This window comes from Danio rerio, chromosome 22 (assembly GCF_049306965.1).
Source record: "Danio rerio strain Tuebingen ecotype United States chromosome 22, GRCz12tu, whole genome shotgun sequence".
NCBI lineage: Eukaryota > Metazoa > Chordata > Actinopteri > Cypriniformes > Danionidae > Danio > Danio rerio.
The window spans coordinates 9,413,770-9,425,752 of record NC_133197.1 but is presented as its reverse complement, the minus strand read 5'-3'; the positions used below and the strand labels follow the sequence as shown (position 1 = coordinate 9,425,752).

General features: G+C 35.7%; 2 protein-coding genes across 3 annotated transcripts in view; both read right to left on the bottom strand.

Moving 5' to 3' along the window:
- Nucleotides 1-11,983, bottom strand: part of blf (bloody fingers) — a 201,498-nt gene that overhangs the window by 142,636 nt on the left and 46,879 nt on the right. The window lies entirely within an intron of this gene.
- LOC137489054 (uncharacterized) lies at nt 5,737-8,496 on the bottom strand. Of its 2 annotated transcripts, XM_073937333.1 has the most exons (6): nt 8,439-8,495; nt 8,261-8,342; nt 7,494-7,823; nt 6,843-7,157; nt 6,436-6,741; nt 5,737-6,350 (listed from the first exon to the last, which is right to left on the bottom strand). In XM_073937333.1, the coding sequence occupies exons 3-6, from the start codon at nt 7,795-7,797 to the stop codon at nt 6,202-6,204; spliced, it is 1,074 nt and encodes a 357-aa protein (XP_073793434.1). In that variant the 5' UTR covers nt 7,798-7,823; nt 8,261-8,342; nt 8,439-8,495; the 3' UTR covers nt 5,737-6,201. The 2 variants fall into 2 exon arrangements, with proteins under 2 accessions (XP_073793434.1, XP_073793433.1); XM_073937332.1 differs by having other exon boundaries at nt 8,261-8,496.

Genomic DNA, 11,983 nt, shown 5'->3' with positions numbered 1-11,983 from the left:
CAGAAAGGCAAACCCCAGACCACCTCCAAAATGCTCCAGGAACATCTTGCTGCAGATAATGTCATTGTCTCCTCACAAAGAACAGCTCCATGGAAGGTGATGCAGAGGAAGCCTTTTCCCCATTTTGCCAACTAGAAGAATCGTTTGAGGTATGCAAAGGCACATCTGGACAAGCCTGAATCATTTTGAAAAAAATATTCAAAGGGCAGATGCCACAACCATAGGTGCTTTGCATAGAGAAAAACAACACAGCATTCCAGGAGAAGAACCTGTTCCCTACTGTAAAATATGGTGGAGGGTCAATCATGCTGAGGGGATTAGTGGCAAGCACAGGTACTGGAAACCTTGACAGAGTTAAAGGTTGCATTGGATTCCACCCAGTGACATTCTGAAGAATTCTGAAGAATAATGTTTAACAATCAGAGCCAAAGTTGGATGTTTCAGCGGGAGAATGACCTAAAGCACAGTTTCAGATCTACCAAGGAATTCATGCTCAGACATGATACAATGTTCTAAAATGGCCATCCCAGTCCTCAGACTTAAACATCATTGAAAATTGTGCAAGGAAGAATGTTCCAAAATGCCTTCAGTAGTATTCAGAGACTTATCCTTGGCTATAGAAAGCATCGACAGGCTTTTTTTTTTCTTTTTTTTTTCACGTTTTGTTATAACTTAAATTGCATTGCATCTGTTGATTAAATCAGTGTTATGTCAGAACTGAAATGTTGCTTTGTCCCTAGGGTATAAAATATATCCAAATGAAGTTGCTGATTTGAAGGAACAGCAGGCTATGGCTTGCAATTATGAAAATTATTAGGGGTGTTTAAACTTTTGCATGGCATTATATATGTGCATGTTTTATAAATGAAAACTTAAGAGGAGCTTTTGGAGCCCCAGGATCAGTTTAACAACCTGTAGACGGCCAGTTTGACTGATATTTATACTCTAAAATGACTAGCTCCCCATTTTGAATGAGAACACAATAAGAAGTGCCTCGGCTACCAATATCCAACTTTTATTAATTTTTTTACTCTGATGTGGTCTAGGGATAACACCTAGTACAGGCAATGAACTGTTGCAAGTACTCCATAAAGCTTTCTTTCATGTTATGGAGGCAGCATAGTCTTCTCTCTTTATTCAATTCTGGTCACATGGAACGCCTTAGGGCTGAGCTATCAGTGAGTGTCTCATTTCTGCTCTGCTTTTGTCCACTTTTTGTCTGAGCAAGAAGTTTGGCCAGAGGCGAAATGATCATGCCCAACTGAGCTTGGTTTCTCTCTAGCTTTTTTCCTTCACTTTCAACTGTTGGTAAAGTTTGTTCTTCGCTGCTGTCGCCACTGGCTTGCATGGTTCGGGACTTGTGGAGCTGTGCATCGATGAATTTGCTCTTCAGTGTTTGGACTTTCAGCAGTGCAAATGAAACCACACTGAACTGAACTAAACTGAACTTTAACTCTCAAAACTGGACTGACATGGATTCAATTTACTTGAACTTCTATGTTAAGCTGCTTAGACACAAACTACATTGCAAAAGAGCTATAGAAATAAAGATGAATTGAATTGAACTTTTAAATTTTTCTCCATTTTGTTACCGACATCAATCTTCCAAAATTACAATCGGATTCCAAAGGATGAAATCATCCACCGCCCTTTCATTTCAAGACCATTTTAATTCAACGTATGTCCCAAAATGCGAAAAAGGACTATCTTAACCTCCATTTCATGACATCTTTGAAAGCGGCGATTAAAACCTCTTCTGTTGTACATCCCATTTTATCAAAATAGCCTATGCATTTTGCTTTTTTTTTTTTTTTTTTAAAAAGCCTAAATATAAAAACATTTTATAACTATTGATAAAGAAACAGGTAAGGGTTTAGGTGGACAGGGGTTTAAGATGGTAGATAAAACGTAATCTCCCTTTTTCGGTAGACTTTTTACTTCTCTCTATATTTTTCAAAATGGTAAAAATGGGTTGTTTCATCACAACTCTTGGTCAAAATATAGACAAACCTAACAGTTTGGTTGCAAATCTTATTTAAAAGACACACAAAAATCTTATTTAATGTAAAAAAAAAAAATTAACCAATGTTTGACCGAACGCTGGGTTATTATTTGGCCTGTGGTGTTTGACATCAAATCATTTAAGCTATTTCTACATAAACAAGGTTACCATCTGCAAAAAAGATTGAGCTGCTGACATTAAAACTTATATTTATTATATAAACATACGCAAGCAGTTAAGCTTAACGGAAAGAAGCTGAATTCACAAACCCAACCACACTACGGCTTTGCACATTGGCCCTATCATGCAGAATCTCAAAACATTTAATTTTGGCAAGATAGTGTCTCGAATACATAAACTTAAACTGCACATAAATGAAAGTATTTTATTGTGACAGTGTATTGTATTGATTCAGTTCATATTTATATTTCAAATTATATTTGTGAAGTCACATAATGCTTTTGACAATTCAAAGAATGGCAATTTTTTTTTTTCCATTTTGTATCGACAAAATAAATAAATCTCGTCAAAATATCTTCCTTGTTTCACTAGCGTAGATGAGTCAGTGATGACAGCATGTTTATTGTCTGGCTGAAATATTTCTTTAAGACAATGAAACCCTTATGTGCCTCTGCGCTTCCTCTGTCTCTAACAAAACCACATCCTATGGAAACAGTTCATCATAAATTATAATCTCTTCATAGAAATGTGTCCTCATAAAAAAAACAAGATCTAAAGATTAAAGAACTATAATGTATGCCAATGATATATGTGACCCTGGAGGGTTTTTTTAACTACACAAACAATAAAGCCACTTTCCATTTATGTATACTTTGTTAGGTTAGGATAGTTTAAGATAATATTGTGCTGAAATACTATTTCAACTTTTTGAAAATCTGTAATCTGAAGGATCAAAAATAAAAACAAATCAATCCAGATTAAGCAATAGGATCTGACTGCAGACTTGCACATTGGATTGAGACACACAGTCCCACAAATGGCATGTCAGACACAATGCACTTAATAGAGCTAGTGATGTTGTCACTGTGCATAGGGTAAGCGGGCTGGGCTATGTGTGCACATTAAAAGCATTGCATGCTCAGAGCTGTGCAATGCTCTTGAGTGCAAAGTTAAGTTTTGATATATTTACATTTGGAAATTCACAAAATAATTTCAAGTAAGATGATCTTTACTTAATATTCTAATATAAGAATGTATACATTTTGACCCATACAATGTATTTTGACATTACAATGACCCATGCACTTTATTTTGATGGTCTGTTTGTTGAATGTAAGTTACATTGCATCTACGTGACAACTAATTCTTGATAGATTATAAGTAGACTGTTAGTTTGGGGTTAGGGTTGGTATAAGTTGACATGTACTTGATAATTTTCTTATAGTCAGTTTAATGTCTGTTGAATGTCAGTATTAACAGATATTAAGCAGACAGTCTACTAATACTCAAAAGGACCATCAAAATAAAGTGTTGCATGTTTTTTTCCTCTTAAAATTAATTTCATGATAATTTTGTTTTATTTTGTGGACAAAGTTTGAAGGATAGAATCAAGGAATAATGTTTAGAAATTATTTTGATTGGATACTTTGCATCTATGAGATAAATGAGCAAAATATATTTAAAGCCGACTGGTACCAAATGAGAATTAAAAAAAGGCTTTAGTTATACAAAAATGGCCCTTTCATGAAGGAAAGAAAGAAATTACAATGCGTCATATGGCAGAATAATCCCGCTATCTAAATAATTAGCTATCGCTTTTTAGATCTTTGAAGGCCACACAGCTGTGGTGTTTTGAAAGATTGCTCCCTGATGAAATAACTTTTGTTGGATTTTGATATCGCTTCACCTGTCGGCTTTGAGACACCCAGTCGCCCACCTGTTGGGGGTCTGTGATTTAATAAGGTGTTAATGTGTGAGACAGGGAATTTCCCAGAACGTCTGCTCTATACTAAATTACATGACTAAAAGAACAAAGTACAAAAGAACAAAGAGTTCTGTGTAATCAAGATGGTGAGGTGAGGTTTTACCTGAAATTAGTTTTCATGTTCTCATGAGACTCTGATGTCGGCATAAGATATTCATTTATAGCCCATGAAGGATGGGAATGGACTGGCAGCAAACGTTTTGCTAGGCTCATGCCAACTGGTTTGTTAATTTCATTGCAGTTATGACACATCTAGTCTGTCTTCCAGAGAAGGACCAAACATTGATCATATCTAGGCCAAGTCTCAGCCAAGTTAATGACTCATAACTGCCATTGGCTGGATTATTCTTGCGGTAGAGCTGAAAAAAGCAACTGTCCTGGGAAGTATGGGACTTTCCTTGGGGGAAATGGGACATCTGTTCACCCTACCACTACCAGGGACTAAATAGGGCTATTTAAAACTCTGAGCTACAGCCACTCAGTGCCATAGTTTAGCAGAATCGCTGTTTTTGAATGGCAAACCGAAAGTAATACTTCACATTATTGACAGCATAACGCAAAGAGCCATTTCCCATGTCATGACACATTAATTCATAGGCAAATCAAGGGCCCCCTCCTCTTGTGGGCCCTCAGGCTTCAGCCCTGCCTAGTCCTTATGTTAATCTGGAATACTTGGTGTATTATGACTGCAATGAATTTGATAAACACATAAAGCATTGTGCTTTAGGAATGCTATGAGCGTGCTTTTCATCGAATTGACCTGATTGGAAATTTTTTTTTTTTTAATTAATTAATTTATTTTTTTATTAATTTTTTTAAAGCATAACAACTCAATGTGTGCTTGTGCATGAAATAATTTAAAAAATCAGATTTTATAAAAAAATATTTTATAAAAATAAACAGATTTGGATATTTGGTTAATATTGTTATAATTTGTAAAATAATGATTTGGTTAATAAAATTTATGTAATGTATATATTTGGCAACATACAGAAACAGATTATTAATTCAAATGATTCAATCTGGATCGTTTCCTGGATTAAAATATTGCTTTACTCAAAAAATAATAAAAATGTTTTTTAAATGTGGGTCAAGCTAGGCCAAACTTACGTGGCCCACATATTAATTTTTAACATCTAGACCGAATACTACATTTGACATCTGGCCCATATCATGTGTGCCACCTAAAAGATGGTGCCATGTTTGGCCCGCATGCACTATATATAATGATTCATTTGATATACTTTTTTTAAGGTAAGAGGTTGTTATATGGACTGAATTTAAACAAATCAAATGTAGTAATGTTCAACTTAAATGTTTGTTTAAATTCAGGCAATATCAATTGTTTGCCATTTGCAATGAGCCATTTTGTTCAGTGTGCTGTATGCCAGTGCCGGGTGAATGCCTGATGTGCCAGCTTTATGCCAAATCTGGGCCAGAATAATTTGCTACCTGGGATGTCAAAAAAACTTCAGCTTAAGGTAAAACAGTCATGGGACATTACCTTTGGGCTGTTATGAAGTCGTTTATGCAAATATAATCAATGGCAATATGCAAATTTTTATAGTTCAGTGGAGAGATGTACTCTTAAAGTGCCTGAGAGTAAATGATCTCCATGTAAAAAATACTAGTAATAAATAGTGAATAATAGTGTTTTTGAACCACACTGTAGTATAGTACACTATATAGTATAGTAGACTGTTTAGTAATATGAACAAATAAATCGAGACTGTTGTTTTCTACAACCGTTGGGTTATACATCATCAATTACTCTAGTAAAAACAAATACTACAGTTTTATCATTATGGTTTATTATTTCATGGATCATGCTTCTAGCATTCATTAACAAGAGCAGTAAATACTACAATATTCATTCATTCATTTTCCTTGGGCTTAGTCCCTTTATTCATCAGGGGTCACCACAACGGAATGAACCGCCAACTTATCAAGCATATGTTTTACACAACTGATGCCCTTCCAGCTGCAACCCAGTACTGGAAAACATTCATACTCACTCATTAACACTCACATTCATACCCTACGGTATTCAATTCACCTATAGCACATGTCTTTGGACTGTGGGGAAAACCAGATCACCTGGAGGAAACCCATGTGAACATGGGGAGAACATGCAAACTCCACACAGAAATACCAACTGACCCAGCCGGGGCTCGAACCAGTGAACTTCTTGCTGTTAAGCAACAGTACTTACCACTGAGCCACCATGTGCCCCATTTATACACAGTATAATAAACTAAGTGTTAGGTTGGAAAACAGCGCCACCTGGTGTTATTTTATACGCTCGTTCAGATTTGATGTCATAAACCACCACTGCAACAGTGACCATGCCCAGTACAACGGAAAAGACCAATCGGATCACAGCCTCAGTAAAACCACAACAGTCTGAGGGAGAAAGAAAAGGGTAAATATTAAATCACTTGAACTCTTTTAGGTTAATAAAGACCGCGAAAATCCACAATTATCATACCTGAACATGGTGAGCAGGTCTGACTGATGTCCAGATGTGTGGTGCGGTTTGTGATGGGATTGTTGACCACACAGCTGTAAGTGTTTGTATCCTGATATTCCACCTCCAGAGGTAGAGAGAGACTGATGCTGAGATCAGACACACTGATGCTGGACAATACACTGTTTCCTTTGTACCAGGAGAGACTCACAGCACTCACATTCGACACTGAACACACCACTGAACAACTACACACTGATGGAGATAATGATGACAGTGTATTACATGTGGTAGAGTAACTGCTGATCACAGGAACGGGCAAAAGACCTTATATAAATGAATGAAATAAACATTATTAGCCACATGGTAAACATTACTAATACTATTATTTACTTTTACAGTTTAATTATATAAATGATTTTACTTACCATAGAGAGTAACAGTGAACTTCTGGTGGGAAGTTAGTCTCTTGCTGATGATGGTTTTATGATGGAGTTTATAAAGTCCAGAGAGTTCAGTTGTGATGTTTGTGATGGTCAGAGATCCAGTTTGACTGTCTATCTTGAGTCTGTCACCAAATATCTCATTACTGTCAAACATGTCAATGTTCTGCCTGTGCATTTCAGCGATACGAGTCTCTCGAGGTCCAAACATCCACAGTATCTGATCAAAGCTTTGTATTTCAGTGACATCAGTGTTTAAAGTGACAGAATCTCCCTCAGTTACTGATGCTGACTTCACACCTTAAAAATATTATCATAATCATCATTAGTATTATTATAATATAATAATATAAGATCTAATATAAAATAATAGCCTAAAATGCCATTTTCTGGAGTCCAATCATACATTTCTGAAAGATAAAACACTTTGTGCCTCTTGTGGAAATGTGTAATTTTGGAAATGTGAATTATTTAATTATAAAAATCTGTTATAATGACAGGAACAGTCAGAATACATAACAAAAATAGCCAAAAGTTCTGGAACAATCAACTCCTGAAAATGTGTGTAAACAACCTCATGCTTTATGGATGAGTAAAAAAATCTTGTAGACAGGTCCTAGATTTTAGTTTACTCACCATAGACATCAACACTGAAAGCCTTGTGTGTGATATCACTATCAATGATCTGTACTTGATAAAGTCCGGAGTGTAGTTTGTTGATGTTTGTGATGGTCAGAGATCCAGTCTTTGCATCTAACTGCAGCCTGTGTCTGAAACTCTCATTCTCATCATCATAAATATAGTTTCTCTGTTTATAGATTTTTGCTATACGAGTGTCTGTGTTTTTAAGCCTAAACCACCAAATTAAATAATAATCACTCTGTATTTCAGTAACACCAGTGTTTAGCGTGACTGAATCTCCTTCGGTCACTGATATCATCTATGTTTCTTTTGTTTGAGGAAAACCTGCAAGAAACAAAAACAAATCACATATTCACAATCTCAGATTTCATTCAGAGTTTAAAGATAAACTGACATTAGTGTGTCTATGTAGAATTTAGTTAATTTATTTATATAATGTATACTTTACAAACAAATCATGCTATTGGAAGTTTTGAGATCTCTTTTTTAAAGCAAAAAAAAATTAATCAGACCACTATATTTGAAAATAATCCATCAAAATACTGTCTGCCAATGAAACTATCATTTTTGTAATTCAGTGTGCTATATCTTTAAAAAAAAGGTTTTAAATTGAACTTTCCCTGTATTTACTAAAGTATATTTCCACAATTACATTCAACTTGATTTAAATGTATTAATTTTGTTTTTAAATGTCAGTCATTTCGAATCCTTTGCATAAAAACTCGATCACATTGAAACAAAATAAAATGAAATCCACTTACATTTTGTGATGAACATACACAGACAAAAAACAGCAACGTTTGAAACCATCTCTTCAAAATGCCTCCACAATTCTATGTCAAACTTAAAAAACAAAACAAAGGTAATCCAACCATGTACACCGCTTACTCAAACCTTCAAACTAAAATGTGAAATTGTATGGGTTATAAAGTCTTAAACCTGTAAACTAGATAAAGCAGGATGAAGAGTTCACACCTAATGAAATGAAACTGAACTAAAAATAGCAGATCTTTCTGAGAACTCTTAACTGAGCTGCCAGTGTTGCAAAGTGTATGAATAACTGTGTGTTCAAAACCACAACAACAACAACCTGACAATAGATGCTGTTTAATTGAAAAACAGGGGGACATTTCCTGACACAGACATTTCCCAATCTTTTTTATTTTGCTAATGCATTACTATAATGCACTTTTACCCGCTTGGTTGTCATGCTTTTCCAAATTTTCTTGTGCTTTTCTGTATTTTCTGAGTAGCTTTTATGCATTTCTCACTCACAAACCACAGCCTGCCCTGCTTCAAACCACATATGCCCCTGTATATGGCCTGTCAGTCATTTTCAACTCTTAGTTGTAGATTGCATGGTAGCACAAGCATGTTCTCATGTGTCAGCTATTAAATAAGAAATTTTGAGTATAAAAATTTATTAAGTTATCCACGAGCAGAGACTTAATTGACCAGGATGCTCTTTTTTACAGTGATTGAGTCTCACAAGTAGTCAGTAGATGGAGTCTTAGAGTCAGAAAAACAGCGATTGCGAGCATCTTAAACTATTAATGAACACTGGAATCCACACAATTCCTTCATGTTGTCCCAACACATGTCGCTTAAAGTAACTTTAAGTGGATTGAACTTAAGAATTATTGTTTCATTTTAAATGAGCAGTTTAAAAAAGCCGCAACAGTATTTTTATAAGTGTAATTGCCTTCATAAAATCTACATATTTCGTAAGTTCATCCTGTCTTGTACTTGCTTTCTTAGGTCCTTACCTGTTATTAAAAGGCTAGTTGAATAATAAATTCTGGGTAACACTTTAATAATGGGGGTGTTCAGACACCTTTATAATCCATGATATGACATGAATATGAATGAGGTGTTATGCATGCTTATGACAACTTCCATAAAGGGCTCTATTTTAACGATATAGGCACAAAGTCTAAAGCGCATGGCGCAAAAGCATTAAGAGCAGTGGCAAGGCACAAAATGCGGGGGCCCCCCTGTTGGGATCATTGACGAGGCCCCCTGATGAAGAGGGGGGGGGGGGGGGGGGGGTGGAACGACGACGCGGGGAAGCGTTCACAAACTGAGGAGCGTTTACAAACTCGGGAGCGATCACAAACTGACATCGAAAGCGGTGAGAGCATCAAAGTAGCCGGCGGCGAGGAGCAGCGCGGTGCGTCTTCTCCAGTGTGGGCGTCGAGGAGAGTTGAAATCAAGTCAACTTCATGCTAGTGAACTATGACGCGGTTTGGCGGCAAGCAATCAGAATGTAGTAGTCCACCGTTTGAGAGGAGTTCAGAGAACACAGACCTGTGAACTTTGGTTCCAACCACAGTTGTTCCCAGGGGTTTGATTATTGCGGTTGCCGGATTTTCAATTATTGAAAATCGAGATGACGCGGGGCCCCCAAATCACGTGCGGCCCCCTCGCGGTGCGTACCCTGCGGCCCCGTCCACTACGCCACTGATTAAGAGCATGTCCGAAGTAACTTTTGCTATTTTAAGGACAGAAAAATACGCTCTGCACCCCAGCGCATGGTCTAAAATGGTTATGCTTATTCTCTTAATAGGTTATTGGTTTGTTTTGAGCATAAAATGCATCAAACCAATCAAAGTCTCATTTCCCATTGCCTTTAAGTGTCAGTTGAATTGTGCCATGGTGCATACCTGTCAACCCTCTCGCTTTTTCCCGGGATTCTCCCGTATTTTACTGTTCTATCCCGCTACCGTCCCGTAAAGGTATTTTCCCATATTTCTCCCGTATTTTCAGTCTTTCTCTGAACAGCCGAGCCTCCCTATGCGCAACCAATACCACCGAACCACCAGGGGTCGCCCCTTGCTCTAAAACGTGAGTCTGTTCTGTGCTTTCGCTTTGTTTAGGAATGAAAAAACCTATAAATAAATATTAAAAACGGCGTGATTCCATTATTTTTGATTACGGGTGCCATCGCCCAACCTATACAATCCTCAAAACAGTTATATAACTTAATGGGGCATGAATGTCAGCTGACGTGCTCCATAGTGATAAACAGACGCTGTTTCCCAAACGGATTCTATACACGTGATTTGAAGCGGAGAGAAAGTCTGGCTTTTGGGTGTGTGTTTAAACAGACATACACACATAATTAATAATAATAACATATAAGGATATCGATCTTGGTGTGTTTTTTTTCCAAACACAACTAATTTAGACTTAAATGAGCATAAAAATTTAGGAAAGCAGTCGAATGCTTTTATTATAAGATTAGATGTGTGCATTTTTTAAGTGACACCTATTATTTAATGTAAAAAAAAATCTTATTAAATGCGAGATTCATTCGTTGCTCTTTAATCACAATGTGTAAGTTATACACTGGAGAAACGGCTTATGAGTTTGATAGCTTGATTCTGTTTCATTATAATAGCTATTAATTTTAATAAGCTGAACTGTTTGCTAATGTTTTTGCTGTAAATGTATATATTTATTTTTTCTTTTGTTAATAATAATTAAACAAAATATTACTGACCATTTAACTGTTTATTTACAATGAAACAGCTAAAAATTAACATATTTAGTAATCTGGGGATTTTTTTAAGAGGGGGGGGGGGTGAGGGGGTTGGGGAATCCCATATTATAGTTTGGCATATTCCTTATTTTCACATCCCAATGTTGACAGGCCATGGTGCATTTGGTATTTACATGGCGGACTTAAAACTGTTAAACAGACCATCTGCAGCACCAGGATAAAGAAGGAGCCTCAGCCATTTGGCCTCTTTCATTTTTCTTCACTTTACTTTACTTTACTTTACTTTACTTTACTTTACTTTTACACTTTTACACTACTTTTAGTCTTTACTTTCCACTGAAGACACCCATCAGCCTATACATTTAATTTAGTTTAAGCGCAAATATTTGTTTCAAAATTATTTATAAATTCAGTTTTAATTTCCAGCAAATTAATAAATGAACAATATTAATGAAGTGGGGTCAAATAACTGAGTTATATCCAATCACACATCCTTTTCTTATGCCCCATTTCGTGTTGCATACATCTCCAAAACCTGAAAGGTGGACAAATCTAAACTTGTTTTTATTAAAACAAATAGAAATATGCATATAATAAATAATACTACTAATAATAATATCACATATAATAATTATATATATATATATATATATATATATATATATATATATATATATATATATATATATATATATATATATATATATAACATATTTAATATATATTTATTTTAATATATAATATATATAATAACATTTTAATCCTTTTTTCATATGTAGAGATAGTTGTGTATTGTTATACATACTGTGTGTATTAAGCAATGTGTAAGCATTTTGGACCTGCATAGGCGCGTAACTAGCATGCTCTGTGCTGGACTTTAGACCAGCTTTTAGTTGGTCAATGGCGCAATCTATTTTAGTTCCTCAACACACTTCTATTTCAGTCTAGCACACCCATGAGTACATGAAGTGGTGAAATGGAT